We start from the raw sequence: 12,955 nt of genomic DNA on the forward strand, positions 1-12,955 counted from the left end.
TTTCCGGCGTTGGGGTTGGAGAGCTCTTTAACGATGTTGAAGAGTTCCTTGCTGTTGTGTGCGTTGTTGTCCAGTCGTTCCTTGAATGCCGTTCTCTTGGTGGCGTGGATCAGTTGGTGGTGTTTTCGGGTGGCGAGCTTGAGGGCAGTCATGTTGACCGGTGTTGGGTCTCTGCGCCAGGTTCTCTCGAGGGCTCAGCAGTTCTTCTTAGTGCCCTTGAGTTCATCGGTGAACCATGGGGCTTTCTTGCTGCCGGGTGTGCTGGGCGGGGTCCCCAGGGGGGCGAGGTCGTCTGCGCAGTCGCTGATCCACTTCATGAGGTTGGAGCCGCTTGGCTGGGGTTCGTTGTGCTGATGGGTGGGTTCTTGCTCAGGGAAGTCCCGAGCTGGTCGGCTGTGATCCTATTCCAGCTTCTGCGTGCAGTCTGTTGCTGGTGGTGGTGGATCGTGGTCCTTTTGAAGCTGAAGTGGACGCAGCTGTGGTCCGTCCAGTGGAGTCCGGTGGCGTGGCTGAAGGTGATGTCCCTGCTGGATGAGAAGACTGGGTCGAGTGTGTGTCCGGCGTAGTGGGTGGGGGAGGTCACCAGCTGCTTGAGTCCGAGGTTTGCGAGGTTGTCCAGCACGGTGGTGGTGTTGTGGTCGTTGTTGTTCTCCAGGTGGAAGTTGAGGTCCCCGAGGAGAATGTAGTCAGTGGAGAGGAGGGCGTGCGGGCTGACGAAGTCTGCGATGTCCTCGCTGAATTGTGTGCGTGGTCACGGGGGTCTGTAGATGAGGGTGCCTCTGAGGGTGGTCTTGGGGTTGATGTGGACCTGGAAGTGCAGGTGCTCGGCGGGTGCGAGGGTGTCGTCGGTGTTGGTTGTGATGCGGATGGTGTTCTTGTGGATGATGGCGATGCCTCCTCCAGTCTGGTTGATGCTGTCTCTCCGGATGATCTTGTAGCCTCTCTGGGCTGAGATAAATATATGTGTACTGCGCACACCTGTTTTTTAATCTACGATTGAAAATAGTATTGTGAGAGGATTTTTCCGCACTATTAATTTGTTAAGCATGCTGGTCAGGGATGTATGACTGCCTGTCGCATGGAAATATTATGCCTTACTGGAGGTGTCACTAGTAACTTGGCCGATCAGCTGAAGAATTTATCACAATTTTTTTACACAACTAGATTGAAAGCCCATATGCCATCTTTGCCACCATGCTTTGGCTAGTGATAATGATTATTATCATGAAAGCTGATCTCATGAAAAGGCTATGTCTGGAACTGGTCATGGATGACCTGGATGACTCCTAACAAATCCTGAAGTGTAGCTTCTACTCTCTGATAAACTGGCTAGGTCTGTGATCACAGTAGTTCCCCTGAGCTGCTAGGCCGGAATGCGTTCCACAGGTTTCTTCAGGGAAGTGATCTTCATGGACATTTCCTTTGATGAATAACTCTTTTCTTCCAAGAATAGCTCCAAAATGAGACACCACACTCACTGGGCCTGGCCTCCCTGGTGAAAGTTCCAACAATATTGGACGGTTTGGGGCTTCTCCAGGGCACAGCAGCCCCACCGGCAACAGCTTCCTCAACCAATGACCGTTCTCAGCAGATAAGAAACACCTCCTCACCCATCCTAGATCTTACTCTTACCTCCATATGATTGACTGCCTAGAATGTGCCAGGTTGTACTATGGGACAATGGCATTTTTATTTTCCAATGTGAAAGTTTGGTTGATGTGCACCAAATGATCACTGTGAATCACTGGGCTATGTTTGATGTTTTCAGCATTGAACATGACTGCGCTATTTTGTTGACTTGTAGCCATAAGCATTGTTTCGGAGTTGCAGTGCTATACTGAAATGTAAGTATTATGTATAGGAATCCCTTACAAAGCCCTTTAAATTCCTCAATATTTCTACTTTCTTTTTTTGGTGTGAGGTAAACTATATATAACTCAGGAGGGTAGAGATGGTGGTTAAGCTGATGAATGCAATGGTTTTGTTAATCGCTTTTCTCGTTCCCTTGCAGGTTGTACCAGTTATCCAAGGCTGGGAAATTGTGTGTGCCTGCGATGAATGTGAACGACTCCGTCACCAAACAAAAGTTTGACAACCTCTACTGTTGCAGGGAGTCCATCCTTGATGGGTATGTGTTCTTCTCTCAATGGAATCCACTACTTTAGATATTGGACTGGCTTACTCCAACAGCATGCTGACCAATTTTATTAAACCTCAGTGGTGGCTCTACAGCACTAAGCAGGCAGAGAAGAAACAATAGTTGGAATTTGGGGGCAAAGATGTACAACCAGTACTGTACTATATGAACGGTTAACAGAAAAAAGTGGCTATGAGTTCTAATCAGAGGTTTTGTGTAACTTATTTCGTTGGATATTTACAAAACCACTGGCCTATTTTTTTTTTTTTTTAATGGAACTGCCCAAAATAACAGACTTTGTCTTCAAATACCTGATCAGTGTGCATGTAGGGGAGAATTGCAGTGTCTTTTTTTCCTGTTTTTCATGAACTTGCCCACATGATATAAAGCGTTCTTACCAACTACCTCAACTGTTTGCAACCCATAATAATCATTAGCCTTCACTACGTATTTTATGGATTTCTTGACCATGTATTATACTTGAAGTAACAAAGGAAATAGGAACCTCAAATTGACAGTTTCTAGTGTAATGTATGAAAAAATATTTTTAAAGGTGGGGCATATTTGCATATTAAACTGTGGTATTCCAACCAAACTAATGCTTACAAGTCTTGTCTTGAAAAAGATTTATATCCATCTTTATCAATAATCTAGACCTGTATTCTGTAAGCACCTGACAATAAAGCATCTAGTGACTGAATTTTGGCTGCTGCATCCCTCTCCTTTATCAATGGCTAGTACAGCTAAAACGTCTTTGGGTACTTTGCCACTGTTGAATAGTGTCAAAGTACAAGTGTTCCCTATGTAAAGTGTAATGGTAATTGGTTTGCCATGATTAGTATGTTTGCCTTACTAGTAAAGTCCCTAGTGATGTGCACTGTGTGTGTCAGGGCTAATGATGCAAAGGCGCGCAGAGAAGGTAACTCAGGCCTGCATTGAAGGGCCTCCGTGCAGTTTGCTAAGTCAGCATGTTGTCCTGACAAGTGCAACCATTTGTCAGGCCTTACTTTCCCTTTTGCATACACATAGGGCACCCCTGTGGTAGGTCCTGGGTAACTCCTGGTCAGGGTGCAGTGTAAGTAAAAGGCAGGACATATACGGAGGTGTGTCCTATGTCCTGACAGTGAAAAACACTCCCATTTCATTTTCATTGGTGAAAGGCCATCCTGCCCATAGGACAGAATGGGGGAGGCTGGGTATTGTGTTTTGGTAGCCTAGTTTCCTATAAGTTTATAATGGAGAGGTGAAGTTTAGTATGTATGAACTCGGTGTCATAACACATCTTTCTATGAAAGTGATTTTGGCACTGTGTGTTCAGAAACCACTCTTTGAGAAAGTGGCTGAGTTTTGTGCCTTAAGCATTTTTGTGTGTCTCTGCTGAATGTGGATTGTCTGTCTGCATCTGATAGGTGAGAGGAGCTGGGGGGTCTTGAACCAAGGGAGGAGTTGAGAGGACACCAGACTGACCTGCATCTGGAGAGTAGGCGAGGAGAAGCCCCGGGAGGTGAGGAGGCCTGGTTTGCTACTATAAAACAATTGACCCATCTCCTGCTGAGTGATTCAGGATCCAGAACCCCAGTATCAAAAGGGAGAAAGGGGACACTGGGAGGGAGACACCCAGAACTGATTTAGGCCGGGGTCAGGGACCCCTGAGCACAACGAACTTCAAAGACATTTAGGGGTAGAACTATGAGACCCCCTGAGCGTTGGAATGGAAGAGAAATGGTTTGAGTCTGAAAAGGCTTGGACCTAATTTGTGGTCAAGAGGAACCTCTGCTAAGGAAGGAACAACTGAAGATACTGCTTAGGAAAGACCAACCCTTGCTTTGTGATCTGGGGCTGGTCTGCAGTTTGCTGTTCTAACCAAGGAAGAGGCTGTTGGGACTGTGCTTGGTGCTCTGGGTCCCCCTACTTGATGAAGACTGTGCTTTGTGCTGTCGTAACCCCAAGGGCCCGAGGTGAGCTGGCTCCCTATTTGGAAACACAGGAACATAAAAGTTTCCGGAGAAGTTTCAAGCGATGGGGTGGGCATGTATTGTGGCAGCTTCAAACCCTCGGAAGGTGTACCCTGTGATCTTGGACACATGGAGAAGCGAGACTCGGACGCGCTGGGTGTGTCGTGGTGCACAGGAGGTACGGGTGAAGAGCGCCTGGCAACATGTGTATCGAAGGTGAAGTGAGTCTCGGGCGTGCTGGATCAGTGTCTTGGTGCTCCGGAGGCTTTGGTGAAGAGCGCCTGGTCATCGGGTGCAACAGGAGGAGAAGTGAGGCTCGGACACGGTGAGCGTGTCATGGTGCGGCTGAAGGCGTTGGTGAAGAGTGCCTGGATATCGGGGTACCGGAGTTGGAGTAAGTCTCAGTGAAGCAGTGTGCATGCTTTGGTGCAACCTGGAACTGTGGAGGTGATCGGCTGATCATCGTTGGCACCGAAAGTGAGTCTCTGCAGCGGGGTGTGTGTGTCTCCGTGCCAATTGAGACTGCAGAAAGGAGTGCCTGGTGAGCGTGTACTCTGAGTCGACGTGGAGTCCCATTAGCGTTGTATGTGTGGCTTCGTGCCAGAGGAGACCAAGAGGGTGCAGTGGTGAACGTGCACCCGGAGTAAAGTAATCTCAGGGACGTGGGCTACATGTGCCCTGCGGCCACCTAAGACCTTCCTAACAGTCACAGCCCGGACCGGCAGCCCTGGAAGAGCTGAGCGGCCGAGCCGCTGAGGCCCATTGAGAAAGTTCTGCACTGAAGGCCTAGTTTGCTGAAGGAGGAGAGTGGGGTCGCGCCCCCAGGTACCATGGATCCCTTCCTGGGCGGGGTGGGGGCTCTGAGGGACACACTCTCAGCCTCTGTCCTTCTGACGACGTGAGCCTTTGCTTTGGCTCAGATTGGGGCCCGTACTGACGAAAGGAGTGGCAGTACTGGGGCCAGAGTAAGAAGCTGTACTTTGTCATCGTTGATACGTGTGTGGGGCAACTGTTATCGAAGAGGTTGATTGTCGTAATACACATTGCCAATATTGCTGCTAACAAACTTCCAGACTGTCTTAAAACGCCTGACATTATTTCTGCATACTGAAGTACACGATTGTAGCGCTACGCATTGCATTATTTCTCCATTGCAAAGTACAGGATTGTAGCGGCCCGCATTGCATTATTTCTTCATTGCAAAGTACTTGATTGGAGTGTGACGCATTGCATTATTCCTTCATTGCGCAGTACATGATTGGAGCAGTAGGCATTGCATTAGTTCTCCCATTGCAAGGTACCGGGGTGTATCGTTACGCATTGTATTATTTCTCCTTTGCCTAGCACAGGATTGTATTGTTACGCAGTGCACTATTGTTTATCCATTGCAACGTGTGATTCTAGCATTACGACCAGCATAGCATTTTGATAGCGGTGGTTGGAATTTAAACCTACTAGCCAGCCGGGACGCATATTACCCTTTATTACATGTTGGCTTTTGTATCATGTGGTCTGATCGTATAACTTTTTATAGAATGTTTATACTCGTTTTATTAAACTTGTGTGGAGTCCATTTTTGGTGTCACCAGGGGATTGCTGTGGGCGTGGTTGCACATACTGTACACTTGTGCCTTGGAGATAGGCCTGGCTGCTCGTGCCAAGCTACTAAGGGGGTGAGCAGGGCTATCTCAAACGGTGTCCTTACTTGGCCTAACGTTGAGTGAGGAGTCCTGGGTCTCGCATTTGGGGACAGTGGTGCACATTTGGTGACATTGGTGCGGGACTGGGACTCTGGCTTCCAACAGTAATCTGTAATATTACCATTTTAGGAACTACTTCAAGGATGCCCAAGCTTTAGTTGCAATTGGGACAGACATAGTTAAGAATAAGCAGACAATTATCAATGTATAAACATTTTTGTGTGCCTAAAGTGTATTGCAATATATTTGTGTTGGAAGGCCAAATAGGTAATGGGAGGGAGGACACCTTAACAATCCTCAATATAATATTTTTGTTGAGTGCATAGTTGCCAACAGTAGACTCGCAGCTTTACTCAATCATCTTGTCAGTTAAACCACAGGGCCTGGAGCTTGTAAATCCTTACTCTGTTCGTGCTTTTAGCAGTTTCCTTTGTGGCGATCTCCTCCTGCAGTTTATTAAGGCAGTCTATTAACATAATCTGTTTTAGGGAAGGCAGATATTTAACTTTGTTGTAGCCTCCATGGTTTTAGTACATCAGGCAGGCTGCATGCCTTTTTCAGTCCTCTGCCATTTCTATTGTGGACCATATTAATATCAGATGCTTTCTTAAACTACATCAGTAATAGCCTACTGTTAATCCGTTCATAAATCTTTTCGTATGGCTCCATTGTCTTTTAACATGAATTTACTCCCTATAATGATCCACAGATCTGTTTGCTGTGCAGTTGCTTGGTCAGTGTAACAGTTTCTGATATTAATAGGATATTGAATCCGGTTGATCTTCTATGAAAAGAAATAATGTTTCATATGTCATTTCACTTTCACTGTAGATTTCCTTGAATATTATTCAATGTATAGGTTTTTTTTCATTGAAAGAAAATGCCAGCCTTGCAGATGGAGTCTTTCTTACCCATCCATATCCAGAAATATCATTGGCATCTACCAGCTTTCATCTCTATGGATACTTGAAATACATACTTTTCAGTAATCAGCTGTATGAAGTTATACCTAAACATTAAGGCGCTGATTAAGAGTTTGGTGGTGCAGTGGCTGAACCACCCCACTGCACCTCACCACCCAACCCGCGTGAGAACCACCTGCCATATTATGACTTTTCTAGTCATCGGGGCGATTCTTTTGCGTTCCCATGGCGGTGCCTATAAAATGCAGTGCTGGAGCTGTGCCCACTGTGTGCAACCTCATGGAGTGAGGTACAAGGGGTCCCTGTGGGCCCCTTCTTTACTAACCACCACTGTTTTAATGGAGGAAAGACCTCCATGAAATCAGTGACGATGAAGAAGTTTTAATATGTTTGGAGGAAACGCAGCAGCCCCGCCAAGCATATTGCTGCCTCAAGACCACTGTGCCGCAGTTAGGGAACCCCAATCCGATGGTTCCCTGGCAGCGGTGGTCCCAGGGCAGCATGACTCCCAGGGTCGTAATATGGCAGTCGGAAAACCGCCACCACTGCACCACCACGAGTCTAGCAGTCCGAGGACTGCCAGGCTCCTAATTAGGCCCTACATTTTTATCTCACAACTATAGCTAAGTAAAAAAAATATATATATCATTGAACCCATACTTCCTGCAGCTTTCTTATTCGAATAATGCCAGGTGCCAGAATGGATCTAAAAAAAACTGCATAGTGGTACCTCCGCTTCAGTATCAAGCGACACACTGGCTTCATCACGGATCAGTGAGGCTCCCCCTAGTTGATTGTCACAACCACCTTGAATACAGCAGCATTGATGATGCCAGTTCCATTTTTTTCAGTTGCCTTTAGTGGATTTTGTTTAAGTGAAAAAAGTAATTCTAATTGCTTTATTAGAGTAAATTGAAACGTTTTCCTTTCTCTTCTGAGGTCCTATTATTTCAAGCCAGGTTCCTGTTACCAGAGTCTAATGTCCTGTGTAACTTCAGGTTCGAGGCATGAGGGCTGCTGAATTCACATCTGTGCATAGATCGCCGCCTAGTGTTGGGTCCGGATGATTGCACATTGTTGTCCTGGAAGAGTCTTCGAAGTATCATGAGATAGGTGGCTCCTCCCCTGGACTACAGTGCGCATGGGCATCCTCTCCATCCCCAGATTTTTTTTTCCGCCATTGGGTTCGGATGTCTAATCTCGACTCCAGTTCAAAAACTTGTACTCTTTCTATTCCTAAGGCCAAAAGGCCTTCACAGCGTCGGTATTGTATAGTTCGGGGCCTGTCCCTTTCGTGTTCTTCAATCGGCGTCGAAAGAAGTACTTTCTGTCGACAACACAGGCCCAGACTACATCGACGATGGAACGGACCCCGTTTAAGCGGTGCCCCGTTTGTAATTCAAAATATTCGAACTTAGATGTGCGCCCAGTGTGCAATACATGTTTGTCCCCCGACCACGACGAGTCAAAATGTTTCGCCTGCTCGAGGTTCCGCTCAAAGAAAAATATTAAACTTCGGCGCGCGGGGAGGCAGTCGGCCCAACAGTCGGCCCCAGCACCTGCGAACATCTTCGATGCCGGAGACGAGGAACTCTTCCAAGATGAGGAAGAGGAAGAGGAGGACGTTCCCGAAGAAATGTCAGAACCGGCGTCTGAGCAGGACTCCAATTTTGAGGTGGACGAGCAAGCCGAGGAATACGTCCACGACGAAGACGTCGCGAGGTAGGGGACTACGATGAGGCCTTGGGGCCGAGGACGACGACTCCGGTGGAGAACAGAGTCCGCCCGTACTTACGGGGCCTATCATTAACATTCCGCCCCCTCCGGCTCCGGTCGAGGCATTGCCGAAAGGCCTTAGCCAAGATCCTTCCTCAAGGTCTACAGCCCCGTGACAAAGCCAGGCTAAGACCCTTTCAAAGGAGCCATCGGTCGATTCTGCGAAATCGAAACCGAAACAGACGGAGCCAAAATCGAAACCGAAACTACTCAAGATGGTGGTCGGTTCGACGTCGACGCACGCTTCCTCTAAGTCTGTCCACGATCCTTTGGCGCCGAAGATGCCCGTCGGCTCCAAGACTGGGACATCGAAGCAGGCCTCAACCAGCAAGCACGTCTCCTCGAAGGGCTCGGCGCCGACGTCGACGACCAAACATGGCGAGAAGGGCAAAAGCCTTCAGTTGAGTAAGTCTCGAGCCACACCTCTCAGGACTCAAGGCTGGGCTTGGAAAACGGGTTGAACCCACGACCAAAGACGCCCCGAAAGTGTCGTCGACGCCCAAGGATGGAGGCGCACCGCGCCGGGAGCTCGATTCGACGCGGTCAAGCGAGCGGCCTACACAGGCGTCAAAGAAACTCGATTCGGCCGCTTCAGGTTCGAAACCTGCGGGCTCAGCGTCAATAAAGTTTGGGCTTCCGCCCGCCCAAAGCATCTCGAACGCCGTGACACCGCCGAGGCTTCCAAGATGGCGAAGGTGTCCTCACATGAACAGGTCGTCTATCACGAGCCTTCTCACGACAACCAGGCAAAACTGTTTATTGACTCTGAGTCGGGCAGGTTTACCGTCCACAAGCGGAAGATCACGCCTGAACATCCTTTGGAAGGTTACAGGATTCCCCTCAAAAAGAAGATGGTCTCTTCTACCTCTCCGGTTCTTTTTGAACCACTTCAGGACTGTTCGCAGAAAATAGTTCATTCTCCAGCACAGAGTGAGGAGGACTTGAATGTGGACTATGGTCAAATGGCCTTCTCTTACAACACTGACACTGATCAGGATGTCTTGCATCAATGGGCAGGGGCAGGAGATCAAGGCGATGACCCTGACGACCCCCATACCACTCCGGACTCTCAGTCCTACAATGTTAAACCATCTCCAACTGAGGACACCGCGGCATTTAATGCACTGATAGAGCGCGCAGCCCTTAACCATGACGTCGAAATGCATGCCGAGCCAGTGGATGAAGATTTCTTATTTGACACCTTCTCCACATCTGAACGCTCCACTAAGACTCTACCCATGCTTAAAGGGGTCCTCAAGCATGCAACAGACATTTTCAAGGAGCCAACCAAAGCCAGGGTTATTAACCCCCGGATCAACAAGAAATACAGGCCTGCCCCAGTGGACCCCACCTACATCAAAGGCCAGCTCCCCTTGGACTCCCTTGTGGTGGCTAATGCACGCAAAAGGGCTAACTCTCAATCCACTGGTGACGCTTCCCCTCCGGACAAAGAGTCAAAGTACTTTGAAGCGTCTGGAAAGCGTGTGGCAGCGCAAGCCACTAACATTTGGAGAATAGCCAATACACAGGCCCTGTTGGCTAGATACGACAGGGCGCACTACGACACCCTAGAACAGTTACTGCAGCACATGCCTGATATGTACAGAGAAGCTGCAGAAATGGTTATACAAGAGGGGAAACTGATCTCCAATGCGTCCATCAAATGCGCACTGGACGCAGCGGACACAGCACAAGGGCAGTAAATACTAGCGTAATGCTGCGACGCCATGCATGGCTGCACATCTCAGGGTTTAAATCCGAAATCTAAACTACTCTTTTCAATCAGCCGGTTAATCCGGACTTCCTGTTTGGACCGGAAGTTGACACAACACTTGAGAAAATAAAAAAGGACACTGAGACAGCGAAATCCATGGGGGCTCTTTAGTCCCAGCAGTTTCGGGGCAGTTCCTTTTGTCGCTCCGGTAACAGGGGAGCAACAAGAGGACAGGCTCTACAGCATTCCCAGTATGCCAAGGGCAACACGCAATCTACCTACACTAAAAACACCAGGGGTGGATACCATGGGAACAGCGCCAAAGGGAGAGGCCGCTGCAATAACGCCAGGTCCTCCGCTCCCAAAAAACAGTGACTTCTTGTCACTGCCCCCCGACCATCTAACACCTGTCGGGGGGAGACTCCAGCAGTTCCTGCCACTCTGGGAAGACATCACAACAGACAGGTGGGTGAGACACCGTATCCGGTACGGCTATTGTCTAGAACTGACCTCCACCCCCCCAACATACCCCCAAGAAACCGTCCTATGTCCGCAGAGCACACGCATTTATTGCAGCAAGAAGTACTCTCCATGCTGCAAAAAGGAGCCATAGAACTCGTGCCTGTAGAAGAGCGGGGTACAGGGGTGTACTCTCTGTACTTCTTGATTCCAAAAAAGGACGGGTCCCTGCGGCCCATTCTAGACCTCAGACCCCTCAAACAATACATCCTTTCGGAACACTTTCACATGCTAACCTTGCAACAGGTCCTGCCGGTGCTCCGTCAGGGCGACTTCCTAGCCACCCTGGACCTCAAGGATGCATATTTCCATATTCCCATTCACCCAAGTCACAAAAAATATCTCAGGTTCACGATCAACAATCAGCATTACCAATTCGAGGTTCTGCCGTTCAGGGTCACTACTGCTCCCAGGGTCTTCACCAAGTGCTTAGCGACTGTGGCAGCGCACCTTCGCAGGCAAGGTGTTCACGTGTATCCCTACCTGGACGACTGGCTCGTTCAGGCCAAATCAGCCAAGCAGTGCAGCCGCGACATGTCGCGGGCCATTCACCTCCTTCACAGTCTGGGGTTCTCACTCAACTATGCAAAGTCTCACCTGCAGCCTACCCATGTGCAACAGTACCTAGGGGCGACACTAAACACCCAGTCGGCCACAGCGCAGCCGAACCCGGCCAGGGTCAACAGCATGCAGATGCTCATTCGGAGGTTCCAACCTCAGCGATCCCTCCCAGCGCAGGTGTTCATGCAACTGATCGGTATGATGGCATCCTGCATATTCATAGTCCCGCACGCGAGGCTGCACATGCGTCCCCACATGCGTCCCCTTCAAGAATGCTTAGCCCGACAGTGGAACCAGGCTCATGGCCATCTAAAAGACCTAGTGTTGGTGACCGGTCGTGCTTACAACTCTCTGCATTGGTGGAATCCACAAAACCTTTGCAGGGGACGACCGTTCCAAGAACCTGTCCCACAAATAGTGCTAACGACGGACGCATCTCTCCAGGGTTGGGGAGCGCATGTCCTCCAATACACGGTGCAGGGCCTATGGACAACACAACAGCAGAGGATGCATATCAATGTGTTGGAACTGATGGCGATCTTAATGGCACGGAAGGCATTCAAGTTGCACCTGTGCATCAAGGTCGTGTTAGTCCGGACGACAACATGACCGCCATGTATTACATCCAGAAGCAGGGAGGCACGCACTCCCCGCAGCTGTCTCACCTAGCGCAGAGCATGTGGAAGTGGGCCATTCAGAGGAACATCTTCCTCATGGCGGAGCATCTTCCGGGTGTCGACAATCAAATGGCGGACCTGCTCAGCAGGCACAGTCATCAGATGCACGAGTGGGAGATCCACCCGTCAGTGCTCCATCCATACTTCCAACGGTGGGGTCATCCAGACATAGACCTCTTCACCACAAGCGAGAACGCAAAATGCCCATACTTCGCCGCCAGGTTCCCACACCCGCAGTCTCAGGGCAATGCGATATGGATGAACTGGTCAGGCAGATTTGCGTGCGCTTTTCCGCCAGCCCCCCTCATACCTCTGGTGGCGCGCAAACTGCGACAGCACTCCATGACACTCATCCTGGTTGCTCCAACGTGGGCACGGCAAGCTTGGTACACCACGTTCCTGGAACTTTCAGTGGTGCCTCACCAGCGGCTGCGCCTCACTCCCAGCCTCCTCACTCAGAGCCATGGCGACATTCAGCACCCAGATCCCCAACAGTTGAACCTTGCGATTTGGCTCCTGAGGTCATAGAGTTTGGATATCTCAACTTGCCTCCTGAGTGCATGAACATCATCAAGGAGGCAAGACGACCGACTACCAGGGCATGCTATGCAGCCAAATGGAAGCGGTTTGTTATTTACTGCTCCAACAATAACATTAATCCGTTGGACGCATCTACGCAAAACATCATATGTTACTTGTTGCATCTGTACCAATGCAACCTGGCATACAGTTCCATCAGGATCCATTTGGCGGCCATAGCCGCTTACCTTCAAAACAGGCAGCACCTTTCTGTTTTCAGGGTGCCTGCCATTAAAGCCTTTTTGGAAGGACTTAAGAGAGTAATCCATCCCAGACACCCCCCTTCACCAGTCTTAAATATTGTTCTCACCAGACTCATGGGGCCACCCTTTGAGCCACTCCATTCCTGTGAAATACAGTTCCTTACCTGGAAGGTGGCCTTCCTGATAGCTATTACATCGCTAAGGAGGGTCA

At 49.3% G+C, this 12,955-nt stretch overlaps 1 protein-coding gene across 3 annotated transcripts in view; it reads left to right on the forward strand.

The window, feature by feature from the left end:
• Positions 1-12,955, forward strand: part of AHCYL2 (adenosylhomocysteinase like 2) — a 484,174-nt gene that overhangs the window by 349,539 nt on the left and 121,680 nt on the right. For all 3 annotated transcript variants that reach the window (XM_086918893.1, XM_086918894.1, XM_086918895.1), the window contains exon 8: positions 2,012-2,128. In XM_086918893.1, the coding sequence (XP_086775019.1) occupies positions 2,012-2,128 (117 nt within the window). The remainder of the gene's footprint in view (positions 1-2,011; positions 2,129-12,955) is intronic.

This window comes from Lissotriton vulgaris, chromosome 1_1, assembly GCF_964263255.1.
Source record: "Lissotriton vulgaris chromosome 1_1, aLisVul1.2, whole genome shotgun sequence".
In the NCBI taxonomy this organism is placed as follows: Eukaryota; Metazoa; Chordata; class Amphibia; order Caudata; family Salamandridae; genus Lissotriton; species Lissotriton vulgaris.